General features: G+C 37.2%; 1 protein-coding gene across 2 annotated transcripts in view; it reads right to left on the reverse strand.

Annotated features, from left to right (window-relative positions):
* The window catches only part of LOC106056654 (heart- and neural crest derivatives-expressed protein 2-like), a 36,889-nt gene extending 27,107 nt beyond the window's left edge, over nucleotides 1–9,782 (reverse strand). The window contains exon 1 of one of the 2 annotated variants that reach the window (XM_056039014.1): nucleotides 8,990–9,782. In XM_056039014.1, coding sequence (XP_055894989.1) covers nucleotides 8,990–9,782 — 793 coding nt within the window. Of the gene's footprint in view, nucleotides 1–8,981 lie in introns of both variants that reach the window. The other variant, XM_013213468.2, reaches the window with a different exon arrangement.
* Between the last annotated feature and the right edge of the window lie 9,241 nt (nucleotides 9,783–19,023).

The following is a 19,023-nucleotide window of genomic DNA, read 5'->3' on the forward strand; positions in this document are numbered from 1 at the left end:
TATTTTGTATTTTCATGTGTCAAAGTAAAAAACTATCTGCGCAAGGTGTAGATCTTAAAATTAGATCTAGATCTAGACCCTTTCAATCTTTTCTCATGTAACTATGGCCTAGATCAGTGGTTCCCAAACTTTTGTGTCTCGTAGACCCTTTGACATGTTTTCTGGTTTTCGGTAGACCCCCTGCTTAACGTTTATAATTTCATTTTTGCAAATTCATAAACTCCATTTTTAAAACTAATTTCTAACTGTAGTGAATGGAAGAGTGAAAAATTAATATAAAGCTTCATTCAAAGTTACAGAGATTTATCTTTTTTTTCTATTCATAAAATTCAAATTTAAACCAATTAAAATAACAATTAATATTTATTACTGGAATCACTAAACACACTGGAAATGTTTTGTTTTTTTTTTTTGGATATATATTATCCGTTTTTATGGATATATTGTTTCATATAGGAATTCGTTGTTCTATGATGTAGTCATCAAACATTAAATATTAATTAACTTATGTATCATTGATAAAAGTTTTCGCAAAGCGCAGTTTATCGTGTATTTCTTGAACTTTCACGTGTGACTCAAATATTGAACACCCACAACTGTTTTTACTAACAGGAGAACGGGCGAAGTTGAGTAACTGGCTATGTTTTATCACGCTCACATCTGCAATATTTTAAGTTTCAATATCACTGCCTGGTATGGCAATCTGAGCATTAAAAATAAAAATAAACTTAATAGAATCCTAAATGCTGCTGGCAAAATCATTGGCAAAAAACAAACCCCATTTGGGCAGTTGTTTGAGACCAACATCTATAAAAAAGCTAACAAGATCCTCGAAATAAAGAATCACCCTTTGTGTCAGGATTTTGTGATTTTACCTTCACAAAAGAGATACAAGACACCGATAGCAAAGACAAACAGACACAAACACTCTTTTGTTCCCCTGGCAATCAAATCATTAAATAAGAACAATCTGGTATAAACTTTGTCACATGTAAATTATGAGTGAGTCTGGTGTGAATGTACACTTTGGTTTCTTATAATTAAAATGTTTTTTGTTTGGTGTAATGCACAAATTGTAAGACAAATTTCCTTACGGATAATAAAGATTATTATTATTATTATTATTATTATTATTATTATTAAGCCAGTAACTTCGAGCAGGAAGGGCTCATTAGCTTTGGCTTGCAGCCCACCTAGCAGAAGGAAAACTGAATTCAAACCTCTGCTGCCTTGCAGCTATATCCAAACACGGGAAAAGTTTCATGGTTCAACCCTTTTAAAAATAAGGACCCGGCGACCCTTAAGCAGTTTGCAGCTCACTGCACTACATTCTATCAGAGCCTGTGACACCGCTTATCCAAAACTGTATGTATGTCGTTTGCAAAGAATTACATTAGAAGCTTTTAATTTTATAACTCATGCCACCGATGTGTCATTGAACTGTATTTTTGCTTAAAGAAATTCTTTTAATAATATCTGATGTAGTTTTATGTAAAACAGTTGTTTTTTTTTAAATCAATGTTTTACCTATAGTGTTTTCCGTATTTTGCTATAAGTAAAGAGATATTGTAAGACGCTCACAAACTATCATCTCTATATGATGTGGAAGAGAGATTTTGTGGGTCTATTCTGAACGTTATCTTTGAGTGTTTGAAAGTTTTTCAAATCTTTATCTATTTTGTCAGGGTGGCTTTGTCTCAGATGATCCTCCAACGTAATTAGTTTCAGAGAGTCATAAAAAAAAGGCACTTAGGCAACCGCTTGTTTGATTATGAAAGAATAAAGCCCAATTTTAAATAATCAACGCTGTCCAATCTACGTTTCTTATTGTTAAACATTAGTTACATGTAGGCAAAATTAAGCAATTTAAATAAGTATTGAAATTAAATACAACAATTTTTCTTTTGAATAGAAGGATACATATTTAAAGGATTAACTAAGGTACAAATCATATATTAGTTTAGGAAATAATTACATTAATGGGATGTTAAAATTAAGTCACGACCTGCTTAAATGAAATCCATTATCGTAGACCCCGTGGACATCTCATAGACATCCAATTTATTTTTTCACTTACGTAGACCTCTTGGAAGTCTTCGTAGACCCCTGGGGGTCTATATGGACCACTTTGGGAATCACTGGCCTATATCGATGAAGTTATAATTCTTTCATAGAGATGGTCAACTTTTTTTTTTGAGGGTCTTATGTTTGTTTTAGGGCTACAATATATACACTACGGTCTACATTAGCACCAAAGGAATATTTCTGCCAAGTTTTATCAAGATTTGTCAAACGGTTTTGATTTCTATTCGTAACATACATACAGACATACCTACGCCATACTTTCTACTTTATAATATAGATATATATATATATAGAGAGAGAGAGAGGAGGGGGGGGGTACAGTATACCACGTAGTATTGCAGATCTAGTTCCGATCTACAAAATGTGCCAAATTCAACGCAGACACAACCGTTGTCTGCCGGTGGTCGTTTTCAATTCCTCTTTTCGACATCTACTTTTTTTCAGCAGTAGCTTTTCTATTTTGGACTCTTTTTGTATTCCACTGCAACAATACTTCTATTACTACTATAAAGAATAATACATAAATTGATTGTAAATCCCAGACATACATGAGAATTATATAGGCCCTACACTTTGATTTAGTTCTCACACACATTGGGCCTAGAAACATCGTCCATTTCTTGTTTGTTTCTTAACGTGATTCATTAGCAATATCCAGATCTCTCGGATACGTTGCTAAAAGAACGAATGAAGTAGCTAGTTCCATCCGCTATAGTATTTTTGCAAAGCCTACATATATATATATATATCTGTCTGTCTGGTACTCATTTCGAAAACGTTATTTCTCACACTTCACATTCTTGAATCAAGTCAAAACGTTGTACAATTGTTTAATGTTCCTAGCAAAACACGTATCACTCACAAAAAACAAACAAAAAACTAATCAGTTAATTAAATAGTGGGAAATAGGGGAAATAAATCTTACAGTATTGATATTTATGGCTGTAAATGTGGAGTTTTCCCTTAGATAAGCTTTTTTTAAAAAGTATTTTATATTTTGCTTTTTTTTCAAATAAAAGATCTAGTTTAAAGCGTGTGTGTGTGTGCGTGCATTGGCGTCCTTGGCCTTGCACAAATAAATGAAAGTCTAGAAATGCAAAGCGATGGATGTAGCATTTCCGGAAATAAAGGGATACAAATCTAACGGACTAGACTCAAGCTGATTACCTCCCCGGGTGACGGAGTAGATTGATAGCTCTGACGTCATGGGGGGAACACACTAGGTGTCCTGCAATGAAACTCGACGGAGACGCGCAGTAATTTTCTCTGGTGCGCCTTCAGGGATTGTAGACTAGGATTCTTTTTTTTTTTTTAAGTGTCTGGAAAAAATGTAGAGAGATAATGCGCGTTAGCAAATAGATCTATTTTAGCGGTGATAGAGCGTAGACGTGTAACTCTTGTTCTCAGAGATCATTTTTTTGTTGTCTTTGTTTTGCTTGTCAAGTGTAGGCAGACATTGAAGTAGAACATAGATCTACACCATTTCTTGCATGGCTTGCAGACAAACGAATGTATTTCACTAAAACGGGTTGAGCTTGATGATTGGTTGATTGAAAACATTCTAGATCAATTTCTAGAGCAGTGTATTGTGTATTGAACAAAAGAACAATGGTGGAGGGATATGATTGTTATGGAATGTGTGCGTATTTGTTTCCAATGTGACTATGAAGAAAGGGAGCATAAATTGTTTGAGGATGACGAAAGGGAGCATTTATTGTTAGTTTTTTAATATGATGCAATACAAGCGGCTCTGTCATAATCATGTTAAGATCGAGAAGACTCGAGAATGCCAGAGTGCATGGACGTGTTTATAAAATTGTTTCATTTCGTCTCAAATAGAATTTGTCTTTGCTGTAATCAAAGTTATATTTAGTTTTACTCACAAAGAAGTTAGTTAAGTTATTTCAACTTTTATAAGTTAAACAAAACCTTAATACGCCTACAGCGGTTTAGTTGTCTAGTAGGAGTTTGGGGCTGTAAGTCAACGACCGTCAACAATGACCAACTTGGGCGGAATACTAATTGAATGCCTCTTTTAAGGTTTTGATTTATATGTGTGCGTGTGTGAATGAGTGATTGAAAAAGGCTACTCAGGGCTACAATAGATGTACTAGATAGCCGGAATACCATTGCTTTATTCTGAACGTTCTATAGTATACCATTGTGCCTAAAATAGACACTCTAGGCTAGACTATGGAAGTATATTGTAAGTATTAGTTTTAAAATTATTTTTATACAATTAAAAAATGGTTCGCTTTAAGAAGATCCAAAGAAGACAATTTTTTTATATTTTAACTACATTTACTAGAAGATTTAATTAATTAATTTGTTTTATATTTGACTGCATCACATGTAGTTAAGTTAATAGATCTTGTGTGGTGCCCCAACAGTCCAATAGACTGAGGAATAGGTGAAGGTTAAAGTTAACTGTGTAGATAATTAGTTTAGTTTTAAGATGATCGCACTATTTATTTTCTCTTTGGTTCCAGGGACACACTTCATGACGGCTCCAACTTTAAGAACATTTTGTGTATGCAGTCTTGAGGACTAGCAACAAACGTACGTACACATACTGACACTGAGACTAAATGTGTTCAAAATAGACTGTATGCAGTCTTGAGGACTAGCAACAAACGTACGTACACATACTGACACTGAGACTAAATGTGTTCAAAATAGACTGTATGCAGTCTTGAGGACTAGCAACAAACGTACGTACACATACTGACACTGAGACTAAATGTGTTCAAAATAGACTGTATGCAGTCTTGAGGACTAGCAACAAACGTACGTACACATACTGACACTGAGACTAAATGTGTTCAAAATAGACTGTATGCAGTCTTGAGGACTAGCAACAAACGTACGTACACATACTGACACTGAGACTAAATGTGTTCAAAATAGACTGTATGCAGTCTTGAGGACTAGCAACAAACGTACGTACACATACTGACACTGAGACTTAATGTGTTCAAAATAGACTGTATGCAGTCTTGAGGACTAGCAACAAACGTACGTACACATACTGACACTGAGACTAAATGTGTTCAAAATAGACTTTGTCAAGACTGCCATGGATAAGTCGAGGGCGGTAGGTCGAGGTGTTCAGGTCAGAGGTGTCCCATGAAACACAGAAAGCTACAGTTTAAAGACAGCTCGTAAACGGACTGGCATGTTTAAGAGTTTACCAGCGCCCATGTAGCTGTAGCCGTACTAGATCTACTAGCCGTGCCAAATGGCGCTAGGGAGGAAGAGAGAAAAGTGTTTTTAAAAAGAGAAGAGCGGCCATGGGGGAGTTTAGAGAGTATTGAGTTTAAGATATTCTCTACCCGAACCTTCTTTCTTTCGCAAAGTTAAATGCCACAAAATATAATCGGTATCTACTTTCGCCTTGTGTGGTCCAGCAAACTAAATTATGATTTATTCACTTTTGTTATAGTAAAGAAAACAAATGTTATCTATATAACTTTATATTGCTCTTGGATATAGCTATTGTAAGTGTAATCTATCCTAACGGCAGATGGAAACAACACATTAGCAGGGGTACTCTATCGTGTATTTTACCTCAGATATGAGTATTTTTATAGGGGGGGGGGCGGAACTTGTGGTAGCTTATGCATCCGATTTTACCGGAACATTGTTCAATGTTCTGGTAAAAGGCTTATAAATGCGTAAAAAAGAACCCTCTTGGTGTTATGGGTATAAAAATTAACTGTTACAAAATCATATGTAAAATTAAACAAAGGTATACAGCAAGATCTGTTTGTATGCAGTTCACAGGCTGGGTAAGTCATCTAGCTCAGTGATGCCCAACATAAATCGACCAGCGGGCCATTTTAATTTCCGACACTGGTGTCGCGGGCCACATAAAGGAAAGAAAAAAAAAACAGCGAGACTTTATTTATAACTAAAAAATATTGGCTTATTATCATGTTCTGCCAAAAAGTAAATTTTAATTTTTCTTTGATAAATTCTACATTGAGTCTCATAAACGCACAAATGTTGGTCATGGTACCAATCAATCGGAGTAAAATCGATGGCCCTAACGTAGGTAAAGAGATATTTTTAAACTTTTTCTTTGGAAGCGGGGGGTGGGGGGGGGGGTAGCGGATTTTATATACTTTGTGCCGACATTCGGCGGGCCGGATGGAACCACGTCGCGGGCCGGATCTGGCCCGAGGGCCGTATTTTGGGCATCACTGATCTAGCTGAATGATATATTTAAGACCTCCTTGGGTCTCTTTTCGCGGCTAATGATAATCTCAATTTCAATGTTAGAAATATAAGTCAAACTTTTAAAAAATTTCGCCTGACCTATATATTTACACTTGCAAACATATGCCCCATTCATAGTTAGTGATATATAAAATATATTATTTCTTGAGTTATAGTTATTATGGCTATAGTTATAATAATCCTATAAAAATTATAGGGTGGCATAAAATTATTCGATCTATAATCTTCTCCAATCATTCAGATCACAACTGAATCAGATATCAAGATTATCGTTATTAGTCCTTGGTTTCAAAATCTTTCTTTAAACCTTTCCCAAATATTTCTAATCGAACTTATATACTATGTCCATCCAAACTTATTGATACAATTAGACTTAACATAAAATTTGTTGTTGTTGTTCTTTATAAGTAATTGTTGTTTTTCTTGTCTAAACGCATATTTACAGTTTGTTGTTGTTTGTTTTGTTAGTCCCGTATAGAACAAATTAACCAGGTAACATCTTTTCATTGCTTTGGTTCAATAATTCATCTTTCCTCAAGGGGTATAACAGTAATTTCCATAAAAAAAATTGTTTTTATTAAAATGAATTGTAAAAAAAAAATAATAATATATGTTGAACACTTTTCTACAAGCACCAATCTTATACCGAAATATTAAATTATGAATATAATATTTGTCAAAATTTGTTTTTGTTACAAAAGAATATAATCTTGATTTAATTTTTAGTCCTCAAGCTCACTTCATTAGACACTTCAAGATAAATAATTATAACAATTGTAATTAAAGCTGAAAACATCTTCACATAAGAATACGGCACTGGTAAACTCTTAAACATGCCAGAATATATTTATATGCAGTTACTATGAAAACACAGTAACCCTGAATAACGGTTTAAATTGTTAGTAAATCTAATTTAAATTTATAAATACATTCATTTAAACTTAAAATAAGAACAATTACAGTTATATATGTGTTTATTTTTCTTCTTTTTTTAAAATCTAAAGAAATTACAATATTTGTGAAAGATAAACTACACAATAATTACTAATAATTATCCTGCTAATCTAAAGCAAGTTATGTTGACCAAAGCGATTATAATTTTGTACAAAGAGTTTTACTGTAATGTGCTGAGTTCCTCTCTGTAATCTAAAAAGTCTCCTGGAGAATTTACTTTTACAACTTGTAATAGCTCTCGTTTGTACATACAAAATAGAGGAGGAAAAGGCGACACCAGTCTTACGGTTGCAATTAGTAGCCTACACTGCTGTTGTTGTTGTTTTACGCCGTGGGCTAGTACTGTAGAGTGTAGATTAAACTAGCCTCCAGAGCATGTCACTAACACCAACTTAACTCTGTTGTTCTAGGTCGTATCTTGCACTGCCACCCTGGGAACTCGGGGGAACGGGACGCACGTGAGTTTATTGGAGGAAGATCAGCCAGGTGACATTTAGTGCTCTCCAGTACCGCACCAGGGGAATTCCCCACCTTCTTCCCATCATTTTTTTTTTGTCTTTTTGCCGTTTAAATATTTAATTTTTATGTAAACCTGTTTCTTAAACGCTTTGTGTACATACCAAAGAAGAAAAAATGAGTTAAAGCAATATAAATGTAAGCAGAGCATACATTGTGTGCAATTTTAAATTGAAATTAATGTAAAATAAATAGTCGCTTTGGAAAGGAATACAAACAGATCTGAGGCTGAATACAAACAGATATATCAGGGGCTGCATGGACCAAGCGATAAGTCTTGTTGCGCTACAAGTTAAAAATGTTTTAATATCTTGTTAGCCCCCCCCCCACTCCACCCGCACGCTCTTAAACCCATCCCCAGATTAGATAACTGAACACATTACAAGATGTCAAACATTGAAAACGATGTAATGTGGTCATAGACTGGCGACTACTTTAAAGTTGAAGACAGAGAGTGAAGTCTACTTTCAAGATTTTGATACGTTACGTTTTAATCTTAACAAATTAGAACTCTTTTAAATAATTGTGAAGTGCAGTGGCTACACCGTCACCCAAGTCTGAGGTACTATCAACATGGATCATATTTATTACAATGAGATCTTTCAGATTTATGATTACGAATAGAAAGGCTAATTATTTTAGTCTAGTAAATATTTTAGTCTATTTATATCTAACCACTTTTCACTTTTCAACGCCTTCTTAAGACCCTCGCTATATTAACCCATTATATTGAGGTGAACTATAGATAGATGGTAACTATGCTTGCCAGAAAGTGTTTTAGATGCTAGATGCCTGAGAGAAAACTTTAATGAAACAAAAACGTTGGTGGATCAAAACAAACAAATGGAGGTCAGAACAAACAGATGGAGTGCAGAACAAACAAATGGAGGTCAGAACAAACAGATGGAGGTCAGAACAAACAGATGGAGGTCAGAACAAACAGATGGAGGTCAGAACAAACAGATGGAGGTCAAAACAAACAGATGGAGGTCAAAACAAACAGATGGAGGTCAGAACAAACAGATGGAGGTCAGAACAAACAGATGGAGTGCAGAACAAACAGATGGAGGTCAGAACAAACAGATGGAGGTCAGAACAAACAGATGGAGGTCAGAACAAACAGATGGAGGTCAAAACAAACAGATGGAGGGCAGATCTCAAAGAGTGAGCTCTTTGTTTCCACTTACCGACTCACGTTTTCGTTTGTCTTCTCCCCTGTCCAGTAATGTCCGAGCGTGTGTTAGCGCCGATGACACGCATACATCAGGTTTAAGGTTGGTTAGGTTGACGGTAGACGTGAGGCCTCCGTTGTTGGTCAGCCCTTGAGCGCTGGACACCATAGACTGGTTTGTGGTCACTTTTTTGGTTAGCTCCGCTTTGAAGCCGGTTCTGGAAAGTTCTGGGTCGTCTTTGGCCAGTATGTCCATGAGGTAAGAGATGTAGCTGGTAGCCAGTCTGAGGGTCTTAATCTTGGACAGTTTGGTGTCCGAGGGAACATTTGGGATGCAGCCCCGCAGCTGGGCGAAGGCGTTATTAATACTGAGCGTCCTCCGCCGTTCTTTTTTGTTTGCTGTCACCCGGCGCTTAATGCAACGCACGGGCACCCCGTTCTCGTACTGGATGAAAGACTGGTAGTGAGTGCCCCCGGGTGAGTTGGCGCCCGGCGCCCCAAAACTGTGATAGCCGTCGGGAATGTGTCCAGTGACCGTGGTCAGCTCCGGCGGCGGAGAAAGCATCCAGTTGGGGAAATATCCGCCCGCGACGGCGGCGGCGGTAGTGTCGGGGTGCTCAGGGTAGCGAGCCATCTGGTGGTGGGGATACGTAGGGTAGAACTCGTGCGGGGCGGCCGGTGAGGACATGCCTCCACCGGTGACCGCGGCGCCTCCTCCGTTGGGAAGTGGATGGTGTCCGTGGTGATAGTGATGCGTCTGGTGTGGATGTGGATGATGTGGATAACTCTGCGGGTAACCGCCCACTGTGAGACTCATGTTGATTGGATACTTAAAAGAATTCTCAAACAAAGTAACTGTGAATCCTGCTCATGGAACCTAAAGCAAAAGAAAACAAGATATTTTTAAAAGAATAAGCTTATCTAAGGGGAATAACTATACATTTTGCAAACATATATCTCAATAATGTAAGATTTATTTCTATTTTTGATGTCCAACAATATTAATCAATTACTACTATTTATATCACTAATTGCTTAGTTTTTTCTTTTCTTGATTAATGTTTTGCTAGAAACAATGTTTCAAGTTTCAATTTGATCCAAGAAGGAGAAATAACGTGTTCAAAATCTGAGACGGACAGAGTGAGTTGATAGAAGTTTTGTACCAGACAGACAGAGTGAGTTGATAGAAGCTTTGTACCAGACGGACAGAGTGATTTGATATAAGCTTTGTACCAGACGGACAGAGTGATTTGATAGAAGCTTTGTACCAGACAGACAGATTGAGTTGATAGAAGCTTTGTACCAGACAGACAGAGTGAGTTGTTAGAAGCTTAGTACCAGACGGACAGAGTGAGTTGATAGAAGCTTTGTACCAGACGGACAGAGTGACTTGATAGAAGCTTAGTACCAGACGGACAGAGTGAGTTGATAGAAGCTTTGTAAAAACACAAAGTGTAATAAACAGTCCGAATATAAACAGCTGACACACATCTGAGTAAATACGAGACATAACTATTAGACGATTTCTACTAGAAGTTTTGACTCAATTTATTTGTGGAGATTTGATCATTGATCGCATTTTTAGAGACATCAATAGTAAGAATGGAAATGTTGCTGAATCCTACAGACATCAGGAGAACTTAGATCTAAAGAAGAAATAGACCTAGGAATTCATTCTCTTTCAAATAGTTCTATTCATATTGTCCCTAAAAAAAAAAAGAACAGATATAAGCAACGTCTATTAGTCAGATTATAAAATGAAAAACAAAAGTTAGACATTTAAAAAATACTTTAAATCCAGATCTAGTTAAATTACTATAAGACACTATTGAACAGTATACACTTTTTTTAATGGATGTCATGCATCCAGAGAAGTCTGTCAAACGGCAATATATATATCATTGTTTTTATTTTCGCAACTGCCAGAGTAACCCTAAATAATTACGTTTAAACACTGCCTGACTTTTAGGCCTGTATAGACTTAGAACATAAGCTAAAATAAAAGAATAGATAGGTCATTATTTTAAATTAAATAGACTTCTCGTCAAATACAATATTAATTATATAAATCGACCTAATTCAAAAGCAAAGAGTATTTTTTTTTAAATATCAAATGTCTGCCGCCCCCTCCCGATTGTTCTAATGTTCTTTAGTTGAAGTCTGCCACCCCCTCCCGATTGTTCTAATGTTCTTTAGTTGAAGTCTGCCGCCCCCTCCCGATTGTTCTAATGTTCTTTAGTTGAAGTCTGCCGCCCCCTCCCGATTGTTCTAATGTTCTTTAGTTGAAGTCTGCCGCCCCTCCCGATTGTTCTAATGTTCTTTAGTTGAAGTTTCCCCAAGCTGATAACGTGTTACAGTTTCTATCTATGTGTCAGTCTTCTATCGGAACACAAAATGTTATGTTCATACGGATTGAAAGTGAAGCTAATACGAAATATATATAAATACATTAAAAATAAAATAGGCCTATAGGTTTTGTAAATACTCTAGAGTCTAGGTCTAAACTAGTACCAGACTTCTCATTTTATTGTTTTATTGATTGACCCGACACAATTTCGTTAATTAAGAAGATTAAATTAAATTAGTCGTTAACTTAAGATTTAGCTAGATATAAATCAAATGTATAGCTGGCGTACCAGACAATAGAGACAAGATCTAGAATAATTCAGATATATTAATGACATAACCCTAACATCGATCCTATTTATTCATATCTAGAGTGAATCTATATGATCTAGATCTATAATGTCTAAATATTTTATATCCGATATTCCCTAGCTGCCTAGCTAGTGTCCAAACCTTTGTTTTTTAATGTTATGACTTGATAATGACAGTTATAGTCCTGAGTTCAGCACTGACTTGTGGGGGTCCATTCAACCACATCACGAAATGAACTGAGACAGTATCGAGTGGACACGTGGAGACCAAGCGGTCTCGTCTTGTGAAAATTCTTCCGTCTAAATTTCAAGAAGTCACTCGAAACCCGCTAAGGGAGGACCCTTAAGCACGCGCCTTAAGCCTGACGTCATTGACGATATTCACTCCCCCTTCCCCTCTCCCCGTTTCTCAACCAATTGGAAATCGATTCGGCACCGAAGCCGTTTCCCCATAAGCGTACGTGGCCCCGCCCACAATCTGACTAGAACCACCGCCTACCGTCTGCTGAGGTGTCAGCTACAGAGCGATAACCAGCGCGTGCGTGTTGAGGTGGGTGCACAGTCGCATCATGGCTACCCCTTAGCTGGGGGGGAGGGGGGAGGAGGCGAAGGAAGAGGGAGATCCTGCTGGTATTACAAAATAATGAATTACTTCTGCCGATAATCGCAGGAATCGGATGAAAACATCAAAGGAACCAGACAACAGAACCAGATATATTCCCTCCCCCCCCCCTTCTCTTTCCTTATCTAGAAGGACAATGATTTTAAAATCACAGTTTTAATATTGCGGTCAAGAAAAAAGTAATTCATCTAAATAACAAGTTTTTACTAAACATTGTAGAGATGGAGTCGCTGGTTTAGAATCTCAATTAATTACAGTGAACAGATGTTAATTTGGGACTACTTTGCAGACGAAAGCCAGAGCTATGAAGAAGTCAAGATTATTATCAACGCAACCCTGTTTTCATTTGCTTTCTCGTTCGTTGTAATTAATATTAAATATAAAAACTTTAATTGCTCGTGATGGTGAGAACTAGTCCATGCGACTCATCGACCTAATGGATGCAGTACATTTAGAAATCTCTCTGTTTTCTCTGAAGATGTAGTTGCATTTCATTTTAAAACAAATGTAGAACTGAACCAACGGTATTGGATAGATCGAGTTGATGAACATATAGAAAATATCATTAATGATAAATGAGACCCATAGATAACGCTTTAAAACTGTAAAAGTCCACTTTTCTTGTGTGTATCTACAACAAGCCATATAAAACAAGGTTACAAAGACAGTTTGTGTGGAAACACAAAGGTAAAAAGGCAGGTATCAATATTTTCAGAAAGAACATCAGAGAAGAATGGAGAAAGAAGGTTGACAGATCTTGTGTGGTGCCCCAGCGGTCCAGCAAACCAGAGGATGGGTGAATGTGAATGTGAAGTCTAATGCGAACCTGGCCTAACTGATGTCTTATAATGAATGTCTAATTGATCTAATTGTTTTGTAAAGGGTTAATCTCTTATTCAAATCCTCAAAAACAAAATGGGACATTTCCGTAAAAAAAAAAAAAACACCTTTAGTGAAGTAATTTGGGTGTTGGAAGTTCACACTGTAGTACACGAGATAATATGAAAAACTACTTATTAATTGTTGTTTTAAATTATGTCCAACTTATATGCATACTGAGGAAGTTTTTTTTCTTAAAAATAAGTACTTTCATAATAACCACTTTCATAATAACCACTTTCATTTGTGGTGTAGGACTGTAGGCATTTTAAAAAAAATGAAATAAAAAAAGATCCGAAGAAAGTATTAATTCAAATTTAAAATAGTAGTCTAAATAATATATTTTTTTCAATAGAGTTTCTTCTAGAAATTATTTCTTTATATTGGATATAAATCTAACAGATATATCACAGAACCTAAAATATTTAGAATTTATAGTTGACTATTTATCTCATAGAAATGAGATGTTCAAAACGTAAGACTATTCCAATAGTGAAAAGACAGAATCGTGTCTAGTATCAAATAATGCAGATCAATGTTACCATTACAACGAAGACAGCCACACCATCTTCCTTTCCAGACAAGGTTTTAATTCAGTCAGAATGGAAATTGTAATGTATCGATTTTTTTAAAAGATTATTTTCTTGAAAATTTAATGTTAATTTCTTTTTCCAGTGTCTACAAGCACAAAGAGGAGCAGAGCTTCAAGTCAAGTTCCTTAGGTCGGCAGTATTTGAGGGTGATTTAGAGTTCGCAAAAAGACTAGTCATTGAACGACCAATTCTCATTCTGTATACACCATATAATAATTCTCACCCCGGACTACACTTGTCTATAGAGGTAAGGTGCACTGTGAACTTTGGTACTCTCTTTAAAAAAATAATTAAAGATTTTATGTTTATATACACAACTTAAATACTGATGAGTACATTTGGGAAATCAAGTCTCTTGTGACGCGCATCGAACGTCTACAAAATACTGCTGGCGGTGCAGATTTAGGTATTACAGTGGTTCACACATCACTAACGTTGTATAGGTCTATTACGTACTAGTCTAGGTCGACCTAAACCAAAGATGGTTTTAGCTTCGTGTTGATGGGGCATGTCAGCCTGAATAACGCAACTCATCTAGGAGAAGGAAAAATCCAAACTTCCACTTTGTGGCGATACTCCCCCGTGTGGGTATCGGGGCTGGGAAATGACCAAGAGTAATAAATAACCTTACTGCCTTTTCAATTGCATTTCACTAAGCGAATAATAGTGGACCTTCCCCACCCCCTATAGGTGCTTTTTTACACTACTCCAGACGGAGGTCTATGTCTCACTACACTCTACTACTGGATATAAACCCATCATGAATTTTTTTCTGGATCTGGTGAATGTGATAGCGTGATAGCGTGAAGGGGCCAGGATGCGACGATTCCATAGTGCATACCCAGGGCACAGTCCACCTTAAGCTTTCTACTGCAGATTAGTTTTATTTGAAGAGTTCTGTGGATGGCGGACAATGGACCAGTGGCCAACCCCACCTTGTCCCATGGCTATTCCGGTTACTGTCTTTAGACCCAGATGTTCTTTTTATGTCAGTATTGGAGAAAATTGCCAGAACAGAAAACTTCCTTAAAATGCGGGGATTATATATTTAAAAAAAAAACACCTGAGGAAACACCCAGCCTACACTAAATGCCAAGAAGAAGAAGCCAATGGTATGAAGACATGCTTCACTTGGATTCAATTTTATATCCTGCATTATGGGGTCATCGTACAGAAGTTGTTGTCTACTTTCCGGGCTTCTTTATTTGGTAGAACGCGGATTCATTGCCGAGATGAACGACTCCTAACCAAACAATAGAAACCAACTAGAAATGTCTGCTTGTGGTGGCTTCTTACAAACATTAAGACAGACACAAATACTTTCATAAAATTGTATCAACATCGTCCGAGTTTTTAATTTTTTTTAACAAAATTATAATCTCAATTAACACTCCATGATTTTTTTAAAAACATTTTTAACTTAGAAGCTTATAAGTGCTTCCTAAACTATTTAGCAGAACACTTTGCTTATTTTTTTAATTATTTCAGTTAATTATTCCAGTAGTCCGTGGAACATCTATTCAAACCACGCTAACACTAGGGTTCCACGGAACACAGTTTGAGAGACACTGTGCAATGTATTTATCTAGCTTTTCACTTAGTGGTCCGTGGGCACATTTTGACTAAATAAAAAGGTTCCCGGGCAAAAAAGTTTTGAGAACCTGTGAGTTATTACATACTAGTCAAAATAAAAGTGACAATACTTTGACTAACACTAGTGGAAAGAATTGTCTATCTAATTGGGACACATACACAAAATAATGAATTAATAAAATAAAAGTAAAGCTCCCTTTCAGACCATGCGGTCTAGAGGGAAGATGCTGTAAATGTTATCTGTTTCTTTGATCAACGCTTAACGAGGGTGTCATGTAGCTAGCACAACGACCAATCGTCTTTCCCCAACTATAGTCTGGTACCCATGGGTGGACACAGGGGTGCCCTAAAGATCCCAAAATTAAAAATCCCAGTCTTTACCAGAATTCGAACCCGGGACCCTTCGGTTCGTACGCCTGGCGCTATCAGTGAATAACTATATAGGACAAAATATCTTGATTTGTTTTTCTAGTTAAGAGTACATCCTTTATGATCACAGCCTTTTCAACAATCTTTGAAAATATCGATCTATTGCAGATTTAATAAATGGAGGCATTTTTTGTTGTTGTAAATCTGGTGTTTAGAATACCAAACTAATTATAAACTATATTAAATATGTATTTAATTATTTTTCCTACCGCACTTTTTAACACTGCAGAAGCAAATGTTTCGTTTATATTTAATAACAAAGTTGTTTTTGTTTAATATAATTTATTTAGCAATTGAGTATTGTCACTATAGCGTCGTCGTGAAGCCAATGCGTATTTTTCTTATAACAGTGAATGGAAATGATTTTCTGTGGATGTCTCGGGGCCAGTCGACGCTCTAAGAAATCCATCATCTAATTGACAAGTTATACATACTTATCTTTCTTCTTAACAGACTTATAGTGGTGCCATTAACTTATATAGCAATTAGGGTAAAGTGGGAAGGATGCGGTTAACATTTTTGTTTAGCTAAATCTTAAGTCTACCACTAGTGGGTCGAATGACGATAGGATAATTATGTAACTGACCAAAAAAAATGTTAACATAGCAGTCTCTATTTGGTCCCGATCGCCCATTCACATCCCCCCCCCCATCTGTACCTTTCACACCTCTGCTGTAAGTTCGTGGGGTGTTTACCTCTATCTTGACACTGGTGAGACAGACAGTGGCGAGACGGAGGAATACAATGTGTCATCACCTTGTACAGAAATCTGGCAAGTCTAGACCACTGGATGTAACAAAATAAAAATACTTGAGCTAACGAGCTGGAAAACAAGAAATGATCTCGACATGATGTGTGACCAGTGTCCTAGAACTCTATGTGCCTATAACTAGTTGCGCAACAGAAAATGTATGTATATAAAAAAAATTAAGTCGAAATAAATGGACGAATCCAGGTCATGTAAATGTAACCAATAATTTTAATTTTAGAAGATTTTCACGATTAAAAAAAACCCAATGTTAGGGTTGCAAAAATAAAATTCAAAATTGCCAACTAAATAAAAGTTTTAAAAGTTGTTAGTCTGTAGTGGAAAAGTAGTATCACTTCATATACCAACATTGCATCTCAATAGTTCCTTAATTTTGTTCACTGAATGCACCAAAAAACTTGCTATTCATGGGCGACTAGGACGGGGGCGCTCGGGTTACACCCCTCCCCTCCCCCTCCTCCGAAATAGAATCTTGTGACAGCCTATTTGCTTTAATTTGTTTATTGTTGGGTGAAATTTTAATGTTAATCCATCAATTACATTAGCGCAAAAAATAAAACTATATAAAGCAAACGACAGTCACCAAATTCTATGAGCGTAGTCAAGAGAGTGTTTTGAGTTTAAAAGCCCCTCCAGCGGGACCTAAGTTTAAAACTCCCCTCCTGATAGTCTTAAGATTAAAAACCAAAAGTAAAGCAAAATACAGTCACCAAATGTTATGAGCTTAGTCGAGGGTTTTATTATTTTTAAGTTATTTAATTTTCATGCACGTTTTAGCTCTGCAGAATTAAAGTTCTTGAGCTCTTCAGGTTGCAGCTCATTTTGTTTTTATTTCGTTCGCAACATTGAAGTTCAATTGAGCGTCCTTGACATTGGGAAGTTCATTGTGAAAATCTGCAATAACATTTGTTCTAGTTTCTGTAAAAACATGTTCATTATTATTTTTAAAAAAGGTGAAGTAAGGTCCACCTTTCAGACCTAACAATCTTAAGGCAAATGATGGAAAGGTCATCTGTTTCTGTGGCCCACGGTTGACGAGGGTGTCATGTGGCCAGCATAACGACCAACCGCCTTTACTTTTCCCCAACTATTGAGGTACCCGTTAGAGCTGGGTGGACTCAGAGGCGTCCTAAGAATCTCGAAATTCAAAAATCCAGTCTTCACCAGGATTCGAACCCGGAACCCACGTTTCGGAAGCCAAGCGCTCGACCCGTCAACCACCATTATTATTGTTAATTAATTTCAAAGAATCGTCTACTCTAAATAATATCTTGTTGGCTAATTCCTTTTTTTTTTTTTTTTCATCTTTTTAATTCAAATCACCTTGTGAATCTTGGATATGAACTCAACTCATACTTCTCTCAGAAAGAGTAGACCTTTATGGAGAATTTAATTTTATTTATGCTACTTATTGATATTTCAAACCCGTTTTTTTTTTAAGTCGCCTCCCCCCCCCCCCCCCATCTGAAATATCAGCGTGTAGTCGAAAGGAAAAAAATTAAATTGTTTGTAAATAAAGGAAAAAAAAAAGGGAGGTGTGGCGGGGTGGGAGAGCAGTAGAGTATTTAGCTCTTTCTTCGTCCCTCATCTTGGATGGTTAGGGCACCACATATGATCTGTTTACCGTCGCTATTCATTCTTCTCTTTTGCAACGATTAGAGTCTCTTCCATTGACAGACTCATCCATGTTTTCATACCATCGTTTTCTTTGTGTCTCCTTTTCCTTGGTACTGTTTCCTAGTACTGTTTCCTGGTACTGTTTCCTGGTACTGTGCCCCGGTACTGTTTCCTGGTACTGTGCCCTGGTACTGTGCCCTGGTACTGTTTCCTGGTACTGTGCCCCGGTACTGTTTCCTAGTACTGTTACCTGGTACTGTGCCCTGGTACTGTTTCCTGGTACTGTGCCCCGGTACTGTTTCCTAGTACTGTTTCCTGGTACTGTGCCCTGGTACTGTGCCCCGGTACTGTTTCCTGGTACTGTGCCCTGGTACTGTTTCCTAGTACTGTTTCCTGGTACTGTTTCCTGGTACTGTGCCCTAGTACTGTGCCCCGGTACTGTGCCCCGGTACTGTTTCCTGGTACTGTGCCCTGGTACTGTTTCCTAGTACTGTTTCCTGGTACTGTTTCCTGGTACTGTGCCCTGTTACTGTTTCCTAGTACTGTGCTCTGGTACTGTTTCCTGGTACTGTGCCCTGGTACTGTTTCCTGGTACTGTGCCCTGTTACTGTTTCCTGGTACTGTTCCCCGGTACTGTTTCCTGGTACTGTGCCCTGTTACTGTTTTCTGGTACTGTGCCCCGGTACTGTTTCCTGGTACTGTGCCCTATTACTGTTTCCTGGTACTGTACCCTGGTACTGTTTCCTGGTACTGTGCCCTGTTACTGTTTCCTGGTACTGTGCCCTGGTACTGTTTCCGTGTACTGTGCCCTGGTACTGTTTCCTGGTACTGTGCCCTGTTACTGTTTCCTGGTACTGTGCCCGGTACTGTTTTCTAGTACTGTGCCCTGGTACTGTGCC

The sequence above is a fragment of the Biomphalaria glabrata genome, chromosome 8 (genome assembly GCF_947242115.1).
Source record: "Biomphalaria glabrata chromosome 8, xgBioGlab47.1, whole genome shotgun sequence".
NCBI classification, from domain to species: Eukaryota; Metazoa; Mollusca; class Gastropoda; family Planorbidae; genus Biomphalaria; species Biomphalaria glabrata.